General features: G+C 47.7%; 1 protein-coding gene across 2 annotated transcripts in view; it reads left to right on the top strand.

Annotated features, from left to right (window-relative positions):
* Positions 1–17,744, top strand: part of PCDH1 (protocadherin 1) — a 52,781-nt gene that overhangs the window by 18,683 nt on the left and 16,354 nt on the right. For both annotated transcript variants that reach the window (XM_065644417.1, XM_065644418.1), the window contains exon 4: positions 8,646–8,865. In XM_065644417.1, coding sequence (XP_065500489.1) covers positions 8,646–8,865 — 220 coding nt within the window. The remainder of the gene's footprint in view (positions 1–8,645; positions 8,866–17,744) is intronic.

A 17,744-nucleotide genomic window follows, 5' to 3' on the forward strand; every position in this document is an offset into this window, starting at 1 on the left:
ATTATTTTCCCACTCTACAGCTGTTGGATTCCTTGAGGGCTTTATTCAAGTGTTAGTCCCCGTCCTGGAACCTTTTTCTCCCTGGGATCTTCAGATGGTTTTAATGTGATTATGAGACCTCCTTCTGTGTCCTGAACAATTTCCGCTCCATACCAGCTATCTACAAAATGGCTCTATTATCAGCTTGAAGGTGATAGACATTTCAGGACACCACGGTCAGTCCAATTTAGACATTATTCCATGAAGATTATGACCCCTTTAGATTTTATGATTCACCCTTCAGATGATTTATTTCCATATTTTCCTTTCCAGTGTTCATTTCAACCAAAGAAAAGCCAAATTGCACACCCTTGATTGGCGCAGAGCTCTGATAGGCTGCAAGGTTAGGCAATCTCTGTCCTGAGGCTGTCTAAATGGGTTTCTAATTGCATTAGATCTCGCTATGAGTTAGATAAATTCGATCTGACCAGGCAGGTTGGCACCGAGCTTTGGCGGCTTCTTTGAGCATCATGCAAATTTCAGGAGGCTTCAGGGCACCTGTGTGGAGTCAGCCCACATTTTACCCAGATTTATTCATTAAATAGTGCCTCGGGATCTGATGTCCATTTTAGGATGGCTGTTCTGCTATCATTATTTCAGCGGAACTTATAGCACCTCTTTTCTGACTGCAAGGTCAGCACTTGCTAGTTATCAGCCACAGAAGCCATGTGAAGAGCCACTTAGAAGAGTGAGCAGTTGCTTTTCAGCTAATACCTGGTGTTGGGAGGTGTGATTCACATGGATTCCTGTATGTCTTTCCTCCAATTATGGATTCCTTCTGTAGCTTCATTTGTCAACAGTGAAAGACCTAAAGGGTTGTTGGGAACAACCCTCATTCCAGACACTGGCATGGGGATGGACACAGGGATTTGTGGGCAGAGCACAGCCGTCAAACAAGACCTCATGAGCCAGATGGACCAGAACTGTCAGCCCTGTTGCTGATGTGTCTTGTGCAACCACAGTAGCTGTGACAGGGGTGACCCCAGGAAGCTGTCAGACTGGTAGATCAGAAAATTGGACCTTTAAGTCTGTTAGTAGTCCTGTCCAGAATTGTCAGTGCTGACTGGGAGACATCATCTTCAATGACAAAATTTTGGGAAGGCCCGAACTTTTTTTTTGAATGCAGGGGGTGTCTTACAGGTGTGCATAGACCACAGCTTTGCTTAGAGCTGTGTCCATCTGTCTCCCTCCCTTGTTTGTGCTGGCTGGAGCTCCAGTCAGGCAGTTGTCCTGCCTGGTTGCTCCATCCTTTCTTGTCCAAAGCAGACAGACACTAAGGCACCTGTTCTCTTGCTCTGCACCAGCTCTTTCCTCAATTCCTTTACATTGTGCTAAAAGGGAGCAATCCAGTGCTGCTGGGAACCGCAGCTCTGGTGTGGTTTGGTTCACTTTACAAAGTGATAGTTAGGCCTTGTGGCTCTGAAACTCTGGACCTGGAGATGCTGTGACAGGGCAGGGAGGAACTTGTGGGGCAGACAGGATCCCCAGACCATTAAGGGGACCAGAGGGGCACGGGAGGGAGAAGCGCAGTCCTTGAGGAGCAGAAGGTTACCAGAGGTGGCAGGAGGTTGACACAAAGCCAGGGCAGCACCTGCCTTTGCTGCTTATATGCAGACACTCTCCCTCATCATGCTGCTCTGCCTGCTGCCATGTAGCATTGTGAGCTCTTCACATCACATGCAGGTATGGCAGCCCTGGGTGTGAGCGGGAGTGTAGCAGTAGTGGGGGATGCTCTTGGGGGATTTCTTCTCCAAAATTCAATGCAGCAGCTGGACAGTGTGCTGCTGGGATAGCACAGGAAAGGATGGGAAGGGCTATCTGCTCTGACTCCATCCTCACTCTGAAACACTAGCAGAAGCACACGCTGTTGCTCAGACAAGCTGTAAAATGGTTGACTGTTCATGGCCACGAGCTGAGCTTGTGTCCTGTTTCCTAGAGCTCTAGTGTTGCCCGGGATGGTTCTTGATATTTCAGGTCCAGCTTTCCTCGAGGTTTGCCCTGGTTTCCATGGGCATAATATTGCCCTCAGTCTCCTGCTCTGAAGCCTGTGTTGCATTGCGCTGGAACTGTGCTCCTCTCCAGACGTGACACTAGCAAATAAAATAATTCCCACATGTAGCAAAGCCTCCATACACGAAAAGCTGGATCTGTGTAGTTTGGGGCATGGTTCCTCGGCTTATTGGGTTTTTTTAGTAACCAGGGATGTTGCATAGCTCCAGGTTGGTTTGTAAACGAGAGGGGTTCATGAATTAATCTGAAGTTGACTAACTCATGTGCTACAATGGCTCCCTTGTCACTTATTTTTATATTCTGGGCATTGGGTCTGACATTGCCTTTCACTTGCAGCCCTGTGAGTTGCTGCATTGTGGTGGCTGTTGGGGAAGCAAGCTCCTTTGGCAGCTGGCTGAAAGGCCGTTGAGGTTCCTGGCATGTGGGGAGGAGCAGGAGCAACCGGAGGCTGCCGGAGGAGCCCATTAGCCACAGGTCCTGCTTTCGGATCAGCAGCAAGGTAGTTAAAAATTTTGATATTTCCAACATTCCAGCATTAACCGGCACTTGCAGGGGGAGCACAGCAGCTCACCTCTGCAGGAGCTGTTGCACCACACCATTCCTGTTGGCAGGAAAAGGGTGCCCAGGGCAAATTTTAAGATTACCTTTGTGGATCAGCACAATTCCTGGTCTGTCAGATAGGACTGCATCTCCTGCTGCTTGGTCCATGCTGTCTGCGCAGGAGGTGATGCTGTGCATTTAGGGGGAGCCAGTGCGACACCCCACAGCCCTGTTCCCTCGTAGCACTGCTCTCATTTTGGCTGAGTTTGTTTTCCCTGGGTTTAGCAAGGAGAATCAGCTTGGTGCAGGTTCCAATGAGAGCTGGGGATGTTTGTAATGAAGGGAAGAGGCAGGAGGGAGCAGAGTGGGGCTGAGGAGGGACGGGGTTCCCTTAGTCCCCCTCCAGCATCCATGGGTGGGGACCCTCATGGTAGAGGGCATCAGGACAGAGGAGCCCCTTGGCAGGGACTGGTGTTGGGGGGTTTTGGGGTGTGCAGGCAGGACCAGGCAGGCTGGGAAAGGCTGTCAGGGGGAACCCAAGAAAATTTCTTATAAAAATAAGTCCCAGCTACTGTCAGATAAGCCCAAAAACTGGAATCATTGGTGTGACCCTGGCTTCCTTGTTGCAGATAGGCTGTGGCAGAGCTGGAACCAGCTTAGAGAAGGTCAGCATAGCTGGCCCGACCTGCCTGGCATCTGCAGGAGGATGGGATGCACAGACCCGCCTGCTGCAGCTCGCAGAGGACACAGCGGAGCAAGATGCAGTACAGATCTGTGAAATTGGAAAGGGGTAGAGCAAGGAGCAATTACTCATGTTTTCTCATAACCCTGCAGGTAGGAGAAGTTCAAGGAAAAATTACCAGGCAGCAGATGTAAAACCAAAGGGAAGTGCTTTCCACACAGCACATGGGCAGAGAGTTCGTTGCTGCAGGATGCCATGGAGGCCAAAAGCAAGTGTGGACTCAAAAAGGCATGAGAGCACTTCACAGAGGATGGAGGTCATTAAACCTATGAGCTGCAAATGATTCCTTGATCAGGAAAAAAATCCTGAGCTGCAGCACAACAGAAACCCGCAGGATTTACCAGGGGATGAATATCATCATCAGAGCATCCGCTGATGCCAGAGGCAGCCATCGGTGCTGGTGCTTCCTGCGGAAACTGGGGGACGAGGGCTCGTTTTGCTCCTCAGATGTACAGGCAGGCACAGGCAGCTCTGCCCATCAGGAATATAAGAGCGAGCACTGGGGAGCCCTTGAAAGGAGTTTTTTCAAAGAGCCACAATTCCTCAGCTAACAAAATAGATGGCTTTGCCTCAAATCCCTTTCTATCACAGTGGCAAAGTGGAGACAGCAGTTAGAAACCGAAAAACAATAAATACTGGGGGGAAAAAATGGGAAAAGGGAGGGAGTATATAGCAATTAGTAGAAATGAGTAGTTACAGAATGTAGAAAATTGACAAGGAAAGCAAAAAACATTTGGGGAAAATCGATTTTGACAAGTTAAACACAATAAGGAGTACTTTAAAAAATGTGCTAGGAAGAGGTGGAATCCAGTAATTGTCATTTCCAAATGGAGATTGCAAAATTGTTAATTATGTAGAAAAATGCAGAAGTATTCAATGAATAGTTGTAGTAATTTGGACTGAGACGTAACAATGTAAGATGCAGTACCTGCCAATGCATCGGTAACCAGCAAAGATGTTAAAAATACCGTCTCCTTGAAATAGTGATATTTGAAATAATCAAACAAAATAATTTGCGACGAAGAGTCTTCAAAGTCTGGAGGAGGAAGTCTCTGATCCGGGTGTGCTAGTGGAGCTGGGGACCCCAGGGTGGGCCAGGAGGAGTGGGAGGGCAGTGACACCATGAGCTAGCTGCAATAATGATGGGGCTGCTATGTGCAGCACGCACTGTCCTCGCTAGCCCCGGGGAACAACTGGATTAATAGCTGAGGCAGGAAACTCGATGATGGAAATAGCACTGACGTCAGTCAACGCAGTTTGATGGGGAGGGATACTGGGCAGTGTCATTACATGACAGGTTCAGCTCTTAAACCTTTCCTAAGGCATCTGCTCTTGGCCACTGTGAGGAGCAGGATCTGCTCGAGTCTGAAGCAGCAGAACTGGTTTTGTGTTTGGTGTGAGATTACAATGTGCAGCTGATTGACTTGGAGTTTGATCAAGACACCGAGTTGGTAATGCGTTATGTTATGAGTATTATTATTTTGAATTAACACTACTCATTATAAGTAAAGCATTGTTAGATAGAGGAAGATCTGGTTTATCAACAGCTTAGAGAAGAAAAGCAGTCATTGGTCGGGAGTCCTCGTGGAACGAGGTTCTCCTGGAGGAGCTCTTCGGCAGCAGTACTGTGCCCGCTGCCATTCAGTGTTGTAATCAATGATCTGGAAGTAAATATAAAATCACCACTGATAAAATTTGCAGCTGACAAGGAGATTGGTGGAGTGGGAGATCATGATGAGGATAGAGCAGTCATGCAGAGCAATCTAGATTGCTTGGTAAACTGGGCCCATTTAAACAAAGTACATTTTAACACAGTCAAATGCAAAGCTGTACATTGAGAAGTAGAAAAGGCTGGTTTATATCCTGGAAAGCACTGGCTTTAAAATGGATTTAGAGGTCACACTGCATGAATAACTCAGCATGAGCACTCAGGGCGCTCCTGCCAAAGGGCTAATACAGTCCTCAGGTGGAAAAACCTGAGACGCAGGAGGAGAAGCGAGGTTCTGCAGAAAGCCCTGGTGAGCTGGCACCAGCAGTCCTGGGGGGATCGGCTCTCATGAGGAACGGGGAAAAACTGGGGCAAGTAAAGATGAGGGCCACAAGACTGATTTTCTAGGTTGCAGTTTGAGACCTAAGGAACCTGGTTTGTTTAACTTCTCAAAAAGAAGATTGAGGGGTGCCTTGATTGCACTGTACAAGCAATTTCTTGTGTGGAAAACACTGTGTGCTGAAAGGCTCTTTAACCTAGCAGAGGAAGGTCAAACAAAACCCAATTTCTGTAAGTCAGGGCCAGACAAATGGATTCAATGTCTTTCCATGACTCCAGAACAAGACTTCTCCTTGGAAGTGGAGAGCGTCAGCCAGACACAAGCTACTATGATTTTTGAAGTGCATTGATCACAGCATGGTGGGGACTGTGTGGAACACAAAAGGGGCACCAACCCCTGTCGGTGCCATGCTGCCGTGCATGGGGGAGTAGGGTTGAGTGTAGATTTTCTTTGCCCTGCAGTGAGAAGAAGAGCCCTTTCAAAGGGCTGCCAGGCAGGATCTGACATTTAAAGGAGGTGTTTTTTAGGTAAAAGTGATGTTATTTGGAAGGAGACCCCTCAGGGGAGGGATAATAGCTGTCACAGGCTGGGTTTCTGAGGCTGTTTGTTTGTATTATTGCAGGCACCCCAAGATGCCCTAGTTGTTTGTCTGGGGTTTTACAAGCACAGAGCAAAAGCAGAAGCTTCGAGCTGGGGATGAGACACAGTGATGGAGGAAAGCAGCATCAGACAAGCAGTTGGGTGCAGGACGAGGCTGTGGGATGGCATTGCCTGGCACGGTGGGCAGTAACAGCTCTGGAGTGAAGGCTTTCGCAGGCTTGACACAGCTGCACAGCCTACCAAGTGGGCTGGGAGATGACCTCTGGGGGCCTGCTCACAATTCTGCTGCAGGCAGGACTGCCTTGACCTCAGCTCCTCCAGAGCTGGACACATAGACCTACTGAGCTTGCCTGTCCTTTCATGACGAGGATTGCACCGTCTGCTTGGGCAATCTATCACACTTGGCTACACCTACCATTGTGGTTTTTTCCAAGTGGTGAACCTCAGTCTTCCTTGCTGAAGGTGAAGGCTATTCCTTCTTGTTTGTCCGTGGCCAAAAGCAGCAGCTTTGTCTTTTCAGAAGGCTTTTATGAGCTTGGTGACTGCTGCCTCCCCAAACCAGTTTCCTCAGTCTTCTCATTGTTTGTAATGGTTTCTAACAGCTCCCTGTTTCTGTTCTTCTCTGCTTAAGTGGTGCTTAACTGGTGCTTAACTGGTGCACACGTTCTTGAAAGTGGTGCCTGGACTGGACACAGGTCTGTTGCTGAAGTCCTACTTGAGCCCAACAGATCAGGCAGATCCCTGTGTGACTCTAAGACAACGTGCCTGCTTACGCATCCCAATATAGATGCATTTTTTGTTGAGAGATTGACGCCGTTGACAGATAGTCGAGCCATGATCTGTTGTAACCCCCAATCCTTCAGCCAGCCTGCTGCTTGCGTGGTGATTATTTTTTCCAAGTGTGCAAATGTGACAGATATATTCCACATCTGTCATCTAAGCAGTTAATGAAAATACAGGCTAGCAACAGGCTCAGGACACAACCCGAAGAATTTCATTTGATACATCATCCCAGCTGAAAGGCCTGTCTTCAGTAATTACTTTCTGAATACAACTTTCTAAATGCTTTGCATCCGCCCTGCAGTGAATTGCACTATATTACCTAAGCATAGAAGTACTATGCTGTACCTACAGTGTTTTCCTGCATTACTTATGAGAATATTGTCTAAAATAGTGTCAAAAAACTTCCTGAAGTCAAAATATAACATTTGCTGCTCCTCCTCCATCCACAAGGCTTGATGTCTTTTCAAAGGAAGAAGTTCAATGGCTTGACATGTTTGTTTGTGACAAACCTACAGTGGCTGTTACTCATTTTCTTGTTATCTTGTAGGTACTTACAAAGAGTTCTTTTATCTGTTTCAGTATTTTTCCAGGAACTGAAATTAAGCTAACTGTTTTATAATTCTCCAGCTCTTCTTTTTTCTCATCTTTAAAGACAGACGCTATTTTAGCTCACTTCTAGTCTTCTGGAAGCTCCCTGATTCTCTACAAATTCTTAAAAAAAAAAAAAAAAAATCCCTAACAGCTCTGAAGTTACTTAAATCAGGTCTCTAAGCACCTGGGGTGAATTTAATCAGGTCCAACCAACCTAAAAGCAGCTGGCTCATCTAAATGCTCCCTGTGTGTTCCTTCCATCAGTTAGTCTCAATTCCTTCCCCTTCCTCATTGGTGCTAGCTGTGTGGGACGCCTGATTGCCACTCAGTTGTAGTAAAGACATCAGCAAAAATATATTCAGCCTAAATGGTGTGTTGGTGCCTCTCTGATTGCCTTCAGATCCCCATCAAATAGCTCCTTTCTTGGGCTCCTACCTACATGTATGGGTGATTTTGTGCCTTTTTCTTTCTTCTGGTGTTTGGGTTTCATTCTCTGTGCTCATCATCCTGCTCTTGCCCTATGAACTTGTGCTACCCTTTCCACTCCCCGATAATCTCAACAAAGAAGGATTTTATGGAAGGATTTGGGGGAGGATAATGATGTAGCTTAATGGCTGTTTGCTGGGAGTTCATCCCAAGCATGAGGCAAAGCTGGGGAGAAAAATTGTGAAGTAGGGTCTTTGAAATGTTTAACAAGCAGACGAAAGAAGCAATGGTGACCCTTGATGGAGAACATCATAGGATGAAAGATGGTGTCAGGCCAGGGGCTGGAACGTGAGGGATGATGTCACCGTAGCTCTGTGCTGGGCAGTGATCCCATTAGTGAGGCTCTCAGGAGAGGTGGGCTGGGCCAGGTGGATCTCTGAGAGCACCAAGGGTTCATGCAGAATCTGAGTGTATAGTGGACACCCCAAAGGAAGGGTTGGGGACCAATCATTCAGGATGCTGTGCTAACAGGCGACCTTTCTGGAGTCTGCCAGTCATGGGAGAGGGCATCTGCTTGAGGTCGCTTCTGGGTGGAAGAGGAGACTGGGGCACATGCTGTGGTGAGAGCTGCTGGGTCAGGGGAGTGCAGGGACCGTGCAAAGTGTGCTCCCTGCATGGGGTGGTGTCTGTTGGCACGTTGTTGGCTGGGGTGGAGCCTGGGGCCATGTCTGTCGGGCCGGCTGTGGTGGGCTGATGATGGTCCCTGCTGCTGCGCTCTGCCTGTGTTTAAGGGTCAGGCTTGTTGACATCCCCTTTGCCTTCATCTGCTGAGTGGGTGATGCAACAGCTTTTCTCTTCTCTCCCAGTTACCTCATCGCCGAGTGACATTCTCTGCAGCCAGCCAGGCTCAGGACCTGCAGGATCCCTCCCAGCACAGCTACTATGACAGCGGGCTGGAAGAGTCAGAAACCCCAAGCAGCAAATCATCGTCGGGGCCCCGCATTGGGCCACTAGCCCTGCCTGAGGATCACTATGAACGCACCACGCCCGACGGCAGCATCGGGGAGATGGAGCACCCTGAGAATGGTAGGTGCTCGTGACACGTGTGCTTGCCCCCTCCTTGGGGACCCTGTGCCTGAAGCTCTTCATCCTCAGTGCTGCACCTTCCCTTGGTGTGGGTGAGATGGGGTGAGGAGCTTGGTTGGGACAGGCTTGCCATGCTCAAATTTGGTGGGGCTGGGAGGCTGGAGAAGAGAGCAGCAAGGACCCAGTGGGGAGGGGAGAGGTGGATGAGAGTGAAGAGGTCTGGGGGAGGCTGGGAGACGAGGGAGTGGGAAGAGCTGAGGAAACAGAGGGCTTGGCGGGGGGGAAAATGGGTTTGGTATGATGTAGACAGGGATCCCAACAGGATAGTCTGAGATGGCAGCACAGGTGGCATGTGGAGGGAGTTGTAACCCAGACGATGGTGAGCTTGTGTGCTGCAGTAAGGTGGTCCTGTGGGTGCCTGTCCCTGTGGCAGGGCAGGGGTGTATGGGTGGTCGGGTGTGATGCAGCTCTCTGTGCGGTGGTGGGTGTCGAGACAGGGTAGTTTCCCGGGGAGCAAAGGGGGAGAGCAGGTTTAGTGGCACAGATTGGGGTGAGGAGGTACGTGGAGTGGAGGATCAGAGAGTGTGGTGGTGGCAAACCTGAGAGCGACGTGTCCTGCCTTCATTGGGCCCTTCAGGTCACCTCCTGCTCAGGTCCACCTTTATCTGAGAAACCCACGGAGGTGTTTGCAATCTCACCACAGGAGAGCTGGCTTTCCCCTGCCCTGGCACAGCTTCAACCCCAGTTCTGCTCCTTGTGCTGCCTCTGTGCTGCCTGCCTACCCTCAACCAACCCAATCCCCAAGACATCTTCTCTGGTCATCTTAAGTTGCTTCCTTGGACTTGGCTCTGGCTGTGCACATAACATCTACTTTCTTATACCTGCTGCCTTTTGTGCTCTTGTATTGAGGGGAGGTTGCAGTGGAGATGATAAGTTCAAAGAAACTGCTGGGAGGGAAAATGAGGAGGTGCAAAGGGTTCTCCTGAAGTCTCCTTCTACTTCTGGGAGCAACCTTGACTTTGAGACAGGTCTGGATGTGCTGTGAAAATGGCTAAGAGTGTGTTCAGCTAGTCTAAGGAGCTTCAAACCCGCTGGGTCCCTCATGAAGGAACACAAGGGGGCGAGGGTAATTTTTGGTCTTGAAGGTCTAGTGGAACGTCTGCCTTCTTCGCAGGTTAGTTCCTGGAGTAACTCTGGAGTTCACTACACTGCGACCATCAAAGCAAGGCATGGTGATGCCAGGTCTGGCAGGGTTTCCCAAAGCATTTGTTGCTCTTGCAATATGAGGCACCCTCCCATCTAGGAGTGTCATGCAGATAATTTTCTTCCCAAAAGTACCAGCCAGTCAACTGGGAAGAGCAGTGTGGAGAGGTTCCAGAAGTCCGTGTTGCAGGATGACGGTAGTAGATTTCCCAAGTGCCTTTGAATACCAGTCAGGTGCCTGCAAGAGAGGCTTGATGGGCTTGTGGGCAAGGAGATGCCACTTGGCTGTGTTGAAGGCTATACCATGTCTGTGGTGTTGATGGGGCTGGAAAAGGAAAGTTTGAGCCCCTGAAGGTGTCAGGCAACCCAGAGACCCTGAGGAAGGAACAGGGCTAAGACTAGAAAGAGGAGAAAGAGAGGAGGACCTGGAAGTTCTGCAGCAGGAGATGGAGGGCAGAGAGGGCTGCCTGAAATCCACGGGATGTCCATTGTCTGCCTGTTATGGGTATGAGCAGACCCGAGGAAAGCTAGGAGACACTGCCTGGGGCAGTGGCTGTCACAGAGAGAGCACCTGGGCGTGGCTCCCTGCCCACAGCATCACAAAACCCAAGCTCTCCTATAAATTAGGCAGCTCCGTTCCTTTGCACAAGAGACCCTGTGTATGTTCACAGCCCAGGAGGACAGAAATCACCAGACACCTATCCACGAACAAATCCATGTGTGATATGATGTGCAAATGCTCCCAGGGGAGAACTGTAACCCCATTCTGCTTGCTGTTCCCCAGCGATGTCCTAGCTTGGATCGCTTCATGTGGCAATGATTGGGAACCAGGCTCTGGTGCCTCCAGCAGCTGTCCTGACCTGGATAAACCCAGTTCAGTGCAGAGGCCGTGGCAGGCCAGGGCTCTGGAGAATCCAACGGCATTAACTCTAGTCGGTCCTGGTGCTCTGCAGATAATCTGGCAATGGCAGCTCAATCAACTTGAAGGGCTGGGGTCAGGGTCATGATCTGTTAAGCAGACCATTAGGGGACCCTGGCACCAGGCCATGTGATTCAAAGATGACGAGTTGCTGGTCATATTAGATCAGTTCATCAGAGTTGTGTTTCGCATGGTCTGCATGCCCAAGATGAGGCACATCAGACCTTCCTGTGGTGCAAACAAGAACTCTGTCATCTTTGTCCAGAGAAGGGTCATGTTTTGCTTCCTGCAAAGAGTGTCCAGTGATGTTGGGACCTTCATGACCTTTTGGGCTGCTGTCTCACCATGCCTTTGTCTATGCTTCTGGAGGTGCTCAAGCAGCACCAGCCCCTCAAAAATATCAGATTTTTTTTTTTTCATGAGGCTGGGAAGACTAAGCCATTCTTGACCTTGTATTAAACTGAAGAGACTAATTGGATCCCATACACTTTATCTTGCGGCACGAGCGCAAGACTGACACAACTGTGCATTTTCTAGGCTTTCATCTAGTTATAAATATCCAACATAACAGGGCTTCCATTGCTTTCTCCAGGAGATTATCCCTGCAGCCGAACCAATCTGATAAGCAAGTATGCAAAGCTATTTATAGCTTTTCAACTGGAAGACAGATCCATGCCTTTTCTTTGTAGATGGTTCTTCACTTGATTAACATACATATCAGTGTCCTCCTTTTTTTGGACACCTTTTACTGTGCAGACTGCAGTAAAATGCTGTATTGCAGGGGCTGAGCCAGGTCCTTTGCATGAGGAATTACAATATTTCTGATTAAGACTCCTCCAGTACTTTGGCACTGATGTGCCAGCTCCTCAGTCATCCCAGGCATTTGTCATCCATGTTATTTTACCTAGCTGCCCACTGTTTCCTCCCCAACATTTTACCATGCTGTTATCCACTTCTGTGGGGTACACTGAGCTGGGAGCTGAGCTGAGTCTCCCACCCGTTGCTTTCACTAAAGACATCTGCTCCCCCTGTATCACAGATTTGCTTTAGTTGGAATGAACCTGGGAGTGATTCTGCTCTGCAGAGGATCTGTCCTGCCATAATGCACGCAGAGCTTGGATTATGAAAGTGCCAGTCTCATTGATGATGGAGAGAATTTAGTAAGATTACAGGACCAAATATGTGCAATTTAGGAAATGTTACATGATGGCTGTTTCACTCTGTCCCTGTGTGGTACATGGGTACCTGAGATGACATATTGGATGAAGCATTTCTGAATTTTGTTCTTCAGCCCACAGAACAGGGACAAATGTTTAAACTGTTTTATCCCCATTATTTAAAGTGGGGACCCCATACCATTTTTAATGCATGCCATTACAACACCGCACTAAACTTGTAATTAACAATCATCTCATGAGCTTTCGCAATGCACTTAGTGCAGTAGTATCTGTACTTCACAGATGTTAATGAGTTTATCCTCACAGCTCCCCTTCCAGGGAAGAAAATCCACCATAGGCGGGGAATGAAACAGAAAATGATAATCTGCATTTCTGAGATGTCTGCTAGTTTTGGGTGACCCCCTGGATGAGCTGGCAGCTCCTCGGTTTGCTCTTTTCAGAAGGCGAGAGCTGCCCTAGGATGCCAGTGCTCCTAAGCCACGAGGCAGGTCTCCAGCTGCTCTTGGACAGCGAAGCCGAGGCTGCATCGACCGCCTCTGGGCAGCTGCTGACGCCCAAGGTGTAAGTAGCACAGCTTTGGGACTTTGTGGCAGAGCTAGATGCAAAACCCTCTCGCCTGATTTGTAGCCATAGGCTTTTCTGGCAAGTCCAGCCTTTTTCTCATGGTATCCTACCTCCTCTGTACGTCTCAGCACAGCTTGACCAAATGAATTGAGATACCATATCCAGGCTTTGACTACTGGACTTAATAAAACCCTTTCAGTCCAGATTTTTCTTTGCTTTGAGAAAGAGTGGTAGATTGGTGCATTGTAAAGCCAGAGGCAGCAGCTTGTCTAATCCCTGTGTGACACAGGCCATAGAATTTCACCCTGTGGTTTTTGCATCTCACCATGGTTGAGCAGGAGAGCTCCCTTTGGAAAGATCTCATTTTGATAGCAGATTGCAAATGGTGCTAAGTGTGCAAGACCCCTGGTGAGCCTTTCCAGTGGTAGGTTCTCTCTGCCCTCAGTTTCACAAGCCTCTACTTATATTCTACTTGAGCTGCTCTAGCTCCCATTTCTTTCCATCGAATCTTACAATATGGGAAGACACTTCACTTCATGTGTACTTGTAGATCACATGTAAGCAAGTCAACATTTAAAGTTCTCTTTGATGCATTCAAAAACTGAGTCAAGTCCTTTCCTGTGAGCAGAGCCAAGGCAAGACATTTTGGCAGCTGTGTCTCTCTTCCTTTCCTCCCACCCTTTCTTGGGCTTCTCCCAGCCTTTGCCATCTGCTCACAGACCTGCAGCCCCATTCCTGGGCAGCAGCAACATCTGGCACATCTTGGATGGATGTGCTGCTTTTTGGCAACCCTTGCAAAGGCAGCCTGGGGAGATTTTTTCCTCCTGCTCCCCTTTGCTACACTTCTGATTATAGTTCAAGTCTTCCGTTCCTTCATATAATTTTTTCTCTGCATGGTCGCCAATTTGCCAACAACATTTTAGCGGTCTGGATGTGTCCAGATGATAGCCTGCAGCTCTCCAGCAGCACTAGGTGGCATCCATAGCAGCACCAGGCACAGAGATAATGTCACTGCTAGTGTGTGTCTTCATAGTCTCACGACAGGCACGTGTGTCCATCGCACGCAAACAGCTGCTTCTGGCTAACACTGGGCTGTGTGTGCACCCTGCAATGTCACTGCACCTTGAGAAGGTGGGTGGCTCAGCAGAGGACTTCCAAGCCAACGCTCCGTTTTTGCTGCTCAGGGTAATGATATGGATTTGCAGCACTGGGCGGCTACTACCTCCTGTCTTCTGCTTAGTCTCGGTCTGGTCACCAGCTTCTTTTTAAGGTTCTCACTGCGATTGTTGTTCAGTTCCTTCCAGCTAGCAGATGGGACAAAACAAATTACTTTCTGTCTCCTCCTCTGTCAGGGTGAAGTCTCTAGATCTTAAAACCTATTCTTCTGTTTTTGTATTATCTTTAAATGTCCCTTTTGTCTTGCAGAAAGTCAGTCTGCGGGATTTTTTTTCAAACATGCCCTGCAGCATTTTTGCTTTGTTGCAGAGTGCTGAGGAATGCTTTTGACTGGGCTCCCATCTGGGATGTGGGATTTCAGCTAGCTCTGTGTAGTTCCTGGTCAAACACTGGTGAGCCCAGATTGGACGTCTGGTACACAGCCCTCGCACTTGCTGAAAGATCTCACACCTTGTGGGAGAAAACGGAGGGTATGGTGTAGGATAGGATAAATGCTGCTGTCCATGGAATAAATAAAGATGTTCTCTGGCTGTGACCGTGCACCGGTCTCCCCTTTGCTGACTGAGAACCAGCAGGTCACACATCTGACCAGCTGAGGACTGTTGGCTTGTGTTTGCCTGGTGCTTAGACTCCTCTCTAGCTGAGATATTGTGGGATTTTTTAAAAGTGATTTGCAGCCATTTCCTTTTTAACACCGACTATTGACATCAGGGCTGGAATTTCTTACTGTAGATGTTTTGTCATTACTAGTAGTTTCCAAGTCCTGCTCTTGTTTAGGGTATGCGTATGCTCTGTGACCATCTGCTGCATCTCATCTGCTTCAACAAATTATGTCTGGGTTTCTCAGTGATCCTCATCTCTACAGGCATCTGCATTTCTTCATAAGAAATCATGAGCTTCTCTACTTTCTTCACTTAATATTGGTTCATCCCCAAAGGCAGCTTCTGATTTTCCTAATCGCTACTGAAGAGAGATGTGGGAAAAGATTCTTATCACGAGAGACAACATCTGACAGATTGCAAATGGTCATGGATTATACCATCTTGGTTTCAACATGCCATTTCTGTCTCAGCTGTAATTGCAAACTTGTTCTCACCCTATTTCTTCTTTTTCATATTTTCCAGCACCCGTGTTTGGGTAAACTCTCTTACGAAAGAGCTGTTCAGAGCAATTGTGGCATGTCATGTCAACCACGTCACATTCCTAATTGTACCAAGGATCCCAGGGTAAACAGGGTACAACTGTTTTTTCTTCTCCAGACTGAGTAACAAGTACATCCCTACTAGCTACAGAGAATGCCTTTAATCCTCTCAAGACCTTCTAAGAAGGATGCTACTTACTTCAGAGGTTGTCCAAAATAACTTTAATAATTTATTTGACAGTGTTTTTCTTGTCTCACAGGATTATGTGGTAGTGCACACGTAAGATTGTCCTCAAGTTCTCCAAAGATCCTTGGCAGATCCTGGACGTCTCTAGAGGAGTTATTTGAAGGAAGCAAATTTCCCTATTGTATTCTGATAGCTTTTTTCACCCTTTCTGTCCCTGAACTGTGGTTACTTTATGTGATTATGAAAAATCTAGGCAGGACAGTCATTCTGAGTCAATGCCCAAGAGACAAAAAGCTTCATATTTCAGTAGGAAGGTGCCTTCTCTTGTAGAAATATAGGTCCCTGTGGCTTTATGTGTGCCTCCTGCATTCAGGATTGGATTTTTCGAGTTTTCTGCTGTTCCTTGTGATCCTGGGCTGGGCCGTGACATCCTCCATTCCCTCTTGCTGTCTGTGGCAAGATGACTGAAATTAGTGAATGTCATCTCTCTTCTTTTACATCCTTCACATTCTTCCTGCTCTGAATGTACTGATAGGAGAAAATCCCGTTATTTTTCTCAATCTTTATTCTTTCTTCCATTTGGAAACCTTAGCCAACATGATCCTCCTCTGCACTGTCATGAGGCCACATCTCAGGGATGAGACCCTGCTCTAAATTTGCTGATGTACCAGGCAATACTGCAGAGACCACAGGCCTGGAGAACATGCTGATAGGTAGCCTAAAACTCAACTTGCTTTTTGGAACCACTCTTCCTTGTTCGCTAGGCTTGGTTGGCTCCACAGCAAACTTTGAAACTTTTCTTATAGGAACAAACTGCAAACAGGTGGGAGTATATAATTTTTATCAAAGAACTATAAATGAGCTTATGCAAGGAAGATGATTTATACTGTCTCAGGGAAAAGAGGATTTCCTGGTCTTCTAGACCAGGGAGACCAAGCAATGTCATGTACCTCCTCCAGTCTAGGGCAGGAACACTTTCCACCAGAATTTCATCTCTGCAGGCCTGGGTCTGGGTTGTAGCTCTCACCTGGCAGGACTTCCACTCCTGCAGCTCTAGTGACATTAAAATGGGGAACTCTTCACCTTCACCAGGTGGCTGCAAGGTGAGATACAGATTACTGCCAATCAGTCCACACGGGAATTAGGATTTTTGCTTTTGCCTGACAATGGTTGCAAATGCCCATGCAAATGGTCGTGCACAGCTCTTCTTATCTGGACCAAATCTGAACACTTCTTCTTTGGTATAAAGTCTGTTTTCCAAAGAGTAGTTTATGTCATCCTCAAGCTATTCCTGGGTGCAACTCAGGTTTGCCGAACTGTGTTACAGGAAGAAGCTTTCAGAATTGGATCTGCCGTAAGAACAAGAGAGTGGGTCCCATCTTCATTTGTACCAACGTTGCTCTCCAGAGACGACATTTCCTCAGAATTAGGGGTTGGATGAAGCTCCTTCAGAATCTTCTTTTGTATTTTCTATAACATTTTAAAATATGCATTCGAACAGGGCTTGAGACCCAGTGTCCTGCCTTTGGACAGGTGCTCTGGAGCAATTGCAGATGGTCCAAGTGACATCCATGGGCTGAGCCAGCAGCTGAGTTACGAGTATTTCTGTTGATGAACCTATTAACCACAGCCAGCATCCCGAGTGTTTTGTTAGCAAGAGTGCCAAAATAGGCAGTTTCCCTCCTCTCTGTCTTGGTTTTCTCATCCATGTCCCTGTGCTCTGTTGTGCCAACTTAGTTTGTCTGGCTTCATGGCAAACTGGACTGGGGAGCTGATCAGGCTGAAGTTTTGCTGGATCAATTTTTTTTTTGCCGTATTACTCTTCAGTCAGAACAATTTTCCTAACCTGACTGCTCCATGGCTCTGCAAAGAGCTGAACTTGCAGAAAGCTGGGATCTTGCAGAGGGGTGGTGAGCAGCCAGATGAGGTCGGCGTTCATGTTTAGAATATGTCTAAACCAGACAAAGCGACCTAATGTAAAAGCAACAGACAACTAGGATCCCTCAGCAGTCCCAGACTATTTGTTGTTTTCAAAGACCTGCTTCCTTAGAAAGCTCCTTTTGAAGTAATTTGACATGCCATTTCCAGATCCTGTGTGATCTAACTCAGATATTTCCCCTTTATCTGCCTCCGAATGTTCTGAATGTCTCTATAAACCTTCCTGCTTGGCAGTACCTCTTCCCATGTAAAGGGACCTGCATTAGTGTGGGATTTAAACTTAATGCTAGAGAAGCTTATGAAGTCTCCCATTTGAGCTTCTTGAGGACTTCACACTGCATTTTCTTTCTCATAAAAATAGCATGTGCCCAAGATTGAAGGATCGGTCAGGTGTAGATCCCTCAGGTGGAAAATCCCTCTCGCAGGCATGAGACAGAGGATAAGGGATTCATTCCTGTCCCCAGTGAAATCAATGTGAGCTTTGCTATTGAAACAGGTCAAATGTCAGTCTCAGTTGTTCGCTTTTCCCCAGGATTTTGTGCTTTGTACTCTCACTATCAATGAATCTTTCTT

This window comes from Caloenas nicobarica, chromosome 13 (assembly GCF_036013445.1).
Source record: "Caloenas nicobarica isolate bCalNic1 chromosome 13, bCalNic1.hap1, whole genome shotgun sequence".
NCBI lineage: Eukaryota > Metazoa > Chordata > Aves > Columbiformes > Columbidae > Caloenas > Caloenas nicobarica.